The sequence below is a fragment of the Nematolebias whitei genome, chromosome 19 (assembly GCF_014905685.2).
Source record: "Nematolebias whitei isolate Nwh7 chromosome 19, NemWhi1, whole genome shotgun sequence".
Classification (NCBI taxonomy): Eukaryota; Metazoa; Chordata; class Actinopteri; order Cyprinodontiformes; family Rivulidae; genus Nematolebias; species Nematolebias whitei.
The window spans coordinates 1,954,385-1,960,403 of NC_056516.1; the positions used below are offsets into that span (position 1 = coordinate 1,954,385).

Sequence of the window (6,019 nt, forward strand, 5' to 3'; positions counted from 1 at the left end):
TATATATAGTAGTCCCCCGTTGTTGTGGTGTTGCACGTTTGATTTAAGGTAAACAACAAAATAAGCAAACAGCTTCAAATCTTCTTTACTTTCACTTTCGTTCCTTTCCTCTCTCTGCATACATACAACATCTATTCACATACAATCTCAGAGCGCCCACTGGTGTCCTTTGTATGCAATAGCAAACACAACATTTTCCCTTTCCTTGAAGCAATTACTTATATGTATCATTTTCTTGTGTTGTACTTTATTTTATTATTTTTTTTAATTTTTTTTTATTTGGACATGGGGATGAAAAACGAAGAAAACAAAGCAGAAAAGTGAGAGAAGGGTTAAAAGGTAAAGAGGGAGATAGGAATAGAGGAGAGAGAGAGAGATAAAGAGAACACAAATCAACATCTTTGAAGTCTGCCTCTAGACCTGTGGAAAGAAATAAAAAAACATGACAAAACAGAGAAACCACAACAACAAAACAACATATATAATGATACTTATAACATCATTAGAACGTATTTTATACAGTACATGGTAATGCAAGATATATTTAGTGGCCACCACAACCCAATTGAGTGTGTATCTGATAAACATCTGAATAAACACCTGAAGCTTCATTGAAGGTTCTTAATGACGTTGCTGAAGCACTGGATGCAAAGGATTATTGTGCTGCACTTTTCTTAGACCTGTCTAAAGCTTTTGACACTGTGGATCATAACATCTTGTGTCATAAACTCTCAGAAATCGGCTTCTAGGAACACACCATTGGTGGGTTCTCTAACTATCTCTCAGACCACAGGCAATGTGTTCAACATAATGGTACTTCCTCCAGTTATTTAACAGTCAGCAATGGTGTAGCACAAGGCTCAGTCTAAGGGCTGACCCTCTTTACAATCTACATACATAATGTAGGTAAAAACATCCCTAATGAATCCATACATTTCTATGCTGATGACACAGTTGTTTATTGTCGAGCTAAAACAGTTGATAAGGCTTTCCAGCTTTTGAAATCTGCATTCAACAACATCCAGCCAGATTTGTTCCGCCTCAATCTTGTCCTAAATGCCGACAAAACCAAAGGGATGCTTTTTTCAAATAGGAAGTTGGTCCCAGCAGTTCTTCCTCTGATCTCATCCTCAAATGATGTCCCCATTGAGTTTGTTGATTCCTATAAATATTTTGGTATCTTAGTCGACTCACATCTCTCTTTTAAGCTCCATGTGGAAAAATTTGTAAAGAAACTGAAAGTTAAACTGGGTTTCTTTTTCAGAAACAGATCCTATTTAACCCTGAATGCTAGAAAACGCCTTGTATCTGTGACTTTCCTTCCCTCAATTGATTACAGTAAATGGTAAATGGACTGTACTTATATAGCGCCTTTCTATCTTATTTCAAGTTACTCTAATTTCAAGATACTCAAAGCGCTTTACACTACAATCTGTGTCCTCATTTACCCATTCATAGAGCACTCTACTAGATCTCTACAAAGCTAATTGTGTAGCTTTGTGTAGAATCGTAGCAAACAATGTCATTAAGGTATGCTTGTATGCCTGGTAAACCTGTGAGGATGACTGACATAATCTTTTGAATGGCAGATGGGGCAGAAGCTACGCCAAATGGAACTATGCAGAAAAGAAAAAGTCCATCATGAGTGATAAATGCAGTAATATCACGACTTTCGGGATGCAGAGGCATTTGGTGGTAGGCAGATGCTAAATCGATAGTAGAAAAAAGTAGCCCCTCGTAGATTTGAGAACAGTTCATCCATGTGTGGATGGCAATCAGCAACAATAACTTTATTTGGCTTTCCACCATCTCTCCTTTGTGTCACGACTATGGGAGAGACCCAATACGTTCAATGATGTACTAATCTTGGAGATCGTTGAGCTCCTCTGAAACAGCTTGTCTCACAGAAAATAGCAGTCTCCTGAGTTTTGTTGTACTGGAACAACATTTGGCAGTATGTGCACTTTGTGTATGAAGTTTTTGGCATAGCCTACTTCCTGAATTGACAGTTCAGGAGCATTTTCTGGTTCATTCTTTGGCACAGCAGTTGGAACAGTAGAGGTAGAAGGAGTAATACTAGTAATAACTTTTCATCCTTCAAGTTTCATATGTAATACCTGAAATAAATCTAAGCCAAGGAGAGCATCACCTGACCCAACCACATCTAGAGTACCTACAGTAGAATTATGAGAAATAGTAGATTTTAAGCACGCTTTTACTGCAATTTTCTTTTTTGCATAGGTAACAAGAGCAAATGTATGTATGTATGTTTTATTTATTAATTTCATTTCATCCAAACAACAAATATAATACAATTTAAAGAAAAGAAAAAAAGATATACAATCACAGAAATAAAATGAAAGGCAGCAGAAGAAGAATGAGTTCTTATAATATCTGCCCCTTGTCCCCAAAATATATTCCAAACAAAATTACTATACAAAAGCAAGATGAATTAAAAAAAATTATTTTTATTTTTTTATTTGTATTGAGCATGCATCAGGATAAAAAAAATGTATGTTCAGTTAGGGCACATTCTGAGAAGAAGGTGTGGTAAATGTGGTAAATGTTCTCTGGTATAATGGACACAGATGAGTCTATATCTACAATCAACTCAACATCTTTACATTGTCCATTAGCAGTCACTTGAACTGTGCAGAGGATCTTGTCTTGTACTATAATGTTCATGTAAAGAACTGTGGGCTCATTAATGACGGCTTCATGTGCCTCCTTTTGGGTTGAACGGCATACTCGTGAAAAATGTCCCACTTTACCACACTTGTTGCAGGTCACTTTAACAGCAAGGCATGAAGGTTTGTCAGCAAGGTGGTTAGAAGATCCACCACAAAAGCAGGAACGGTTACCAGCAGCTTGAGCTGTGGGAGGATCAGGATTTGGCAGTGGCTTCTTCTGCATGTCCCAGCGGCGGCTTGACTTTGATTGTTTCTGTATGGCCTTCACCATAGCAGAAGTGCCAGCAGCAGTAGCATCAGAGAAAACATTAGTATCCCTTAATCTACTTTCAATTTACAATGCCAATGTAGTAGCTTTAGCAAGTGTTAGGTCCGGTTAAAGTAATAATCGGTCTCATGCGAGTGTTAACAACATGCTCGATCAGCTGATCAGATAACATTTGTTCCTCCATGTTACCAAAATAACATGCAGCAGCTAACTCAAGTAGAGGAGCTAAGAATTGGTTTACCATCTTGGCTCTGTGTTCTTTGTCAGAACTTGTGATGTTCAGCAATGACGTTCACCTTCGGCACAAAATGTTGTTTTAGAGCAACAATAGTAACAGCAAAGGTGTTTCCAGTGTTTGGCAGGGTGTAGAAAAGCTGTTGACCCTCCGTACCCAGGGTTGCATCTGGCCAGTCGTTCCTTGATGATGCTATCACCAACATGAAGTTTTCAATGATGCTATCACCAACATGAAGTTTTCAAACATTTTTTTCCATTTCCGGTGTAAAAGATGGCGGCGCCAGTGTGTTCGGCTTGCCTCTCCCTGCATACTTTGATTGTTTTTGTGTTGTTTTTTGCTTTTATAACTAGTGTCGACTCTCTGCTGGTGTATAATCGCCAAACGCTTTTTAATCTTCGACCCGATATTAACAACTTGGCTCCGTTTGTGAATGACAGCCAGAAAACTTTTTTCCCTCCATTTCTGTCGGACGTGCCGGCCTACCTGTGCTGCGCCCCAGCTCCACCAGCGCGCAGAGCGCGCAGACGCCGCGGGAGACGCAGCGGCCAGCTGGTCAGACTGAAAGCTCAGCTGGCGTCCTCCCTATCCGCTCTCTCTGAGTTTGGAGCTGCATCTAATTGTTTTATCTCATGGCGCTCCCTGGATCTCATCAGCTCTTCTCTGGCTCCTGTTGTTGGCCTGGGTGAGGGACAACCTGCGCGATGCCTCCCCCCTCCCCCCCCCCTCGTCCGAGTGCGCGGAGTGAACCACCACAACCTGCTCGATCTGGCTCCTGCGTCGGATCACACCCCGGCTGCTGTTGGCCTGGGTGGGGGGCCGCTGCTGCGCGGCCTCTCCTTTCCTCTCCTCCGCGTCCGCGGAGTGAACCACCACAACCTGCGGCTGCTGGACAGAGCTCCTCGGATGGATGACGTCACCCTGGCTCCATCTCATGTTCACATGGCTCTGGTTAATGCTAGATCTTTAACAAACAAGACCTTTATTCTGAAGGACTTCTTCACCTCCCGTGGTCTGGATTTTTTATTCATTACTGAAACATGGATAACTGCCGGTGAGTCCAGTGCTTTTTGTGAACTCCTGCCACCAAACTGTGCATACTTCAGCTCTCCAAGGACGACGGGTCGTGGAGGAGGAATAGCGACTGTTTACAGGAAGAGCTATTTCTGTAAAGAAATCACACCTTTAACATGTTATTCCAGCTTTGAGTTCAACTTGTTTGAGCTCGGATCTTCACAACCCGTACTGTGTGCTGTTTTATACAGACCTCCAAAATACAACAAGGACTTTCTGACAGACTTTGCAGATTTTTTGGCTGGAGTCTTGCCTAAATATGACAGGATCTTAATAGTCGGAGATTTCAACATCGCCGTGTGCTATGCTGATAAACCGTTGGTCAAAGAGTTTTTACAGCTGATAGACTCTTTTAATTTGCTTCAGTTTGTGTCTGATCCAACACAAGAATGTGGGCACACCTTAGACCTTGTGTTAGCTCACGGTTTTAATGTTTCTAATGTGGAAGTTTGTGATGCTGCCTTTTCAGACCACATGCCTGTTGTGTTTGACATGCCACTCGTCTGTCGCTCAGTCAAACCTCGCGCTCCTGCACAGCCCCGTCGGGTCATTAACTCCTCCACTGCTTCTCAGTTCTCTGCAGCTTTTAGTTCTGCCATCAGCCCCACAGACCCTGTGGGTCTTCATTCAGATATCGATGCTCTCTCATCTAATTTTAACTCAGCCTGTCAAAACGTTTTAGATGCTGTGGCTCCATTAAAAACAAGAGCTTCCAGACCAAAGCCTGACCCCTGGGCTGATGAGGTCACACGATCTGCCAGACGCCAGTGCAGGAGAGCAGAGCGGAAGTGGAAGAAGGACAAACTACAGGTGTCTTTCCAAGCTCTGAGGGACAGCTGGCGCTTCTATCAGTCCACTGTTAGAGCTGCAAAAAACAAATATTTCTCTGACATCATCTCCTCCAACTCCAGCAATCCACGTGTGCTTTTTAAAACAATCACCTCTGTTCTTAATGCCCCACAATCAGCCAGCCCAGAGAACTCCACTGAAATGTGTGACAACTTCCTGAGCTTTTTTATCAATAAGGTTTCAAGCATTAGAGCTCTCATAAGCCCTCCTTCTTACGACCCCTCCGTCTCCGTCACACGCTCTGCTGTCTTCAGTCAGTTTGAGCTCGTCACCCTGTCTTCCTTAACTGACATCACTGGTCGTATGAAACCTGCTGGATCCCCAAATGATCCCATCCCACCTCGTCTTTTTAAAGAGGTTTTTCACACCGTGGCTCCTCATGTGTCCCAAATTATAAATGACAGCTTGGCATGTGGACAGGTACCAGCGAGCTTTAAACATGCAGTTGTGACACCACTGATTAAAAAACCTAGCCTAGACCCCACAGTAATGTCCAACTTTAGACCCATCTCAAAACTGCCCTTCATATCTAAGATCTTGGAGAAAATTGTTTACAATCAGTTAACATCATACTTAAACGACCACAACCTTCTTGAACAGTTTCAATCTGGCTTTAAAACTCACCACAGCACTGAGTCTGCGCTGCTGAAAGTCTTCAACGACATTCTTTTAGCCGCAGACTCTGGTGACTGTGTAGTTTTAATGTTGTTGGACTTGACTGCTGCCTTCGACACAGTAGACCATCACATCCTCCTGTCTCGTCTGGAGAACTGGGTGGGCATTCAGGGTCCTGCTCTACAGTGGTTCAGATCCTATCTGACAGAAAGAAACTTCTGCGTGCGCATTGGTGCTGTGGAGTCCTCTGTAGCCCCTCTCACTTGTGGAGTACCTCAGGGTTCTATA

At 42.6% G+C, this 6,019-nt stretch overlaps 1 protein-coding gene across 1 annotated transcript in view; it reads left to right on the plus strand.

The window, feature by feature from the left end:
- The first annotated feature begins 5,818 nt into the window (after nucleotides 1-5,818).
- Nucleotides 5,819-6,019, plus strand: part of LOC119426016 (collagen alpha-1(I) chain) — a 62,062-nt gene continuing 61,861 nt past the window's right edge. The window contains exon 1 of the mRNA XM_037693578.1: nucleotides 5,819-5,890. Within this exon, the coding sequence (XP_037549506.1) occupies nucleotides 5,819-5,890 (72 nt within the window). The remainder of the gene's footprint in view (nucleotides 5,891-6,019) is intronic.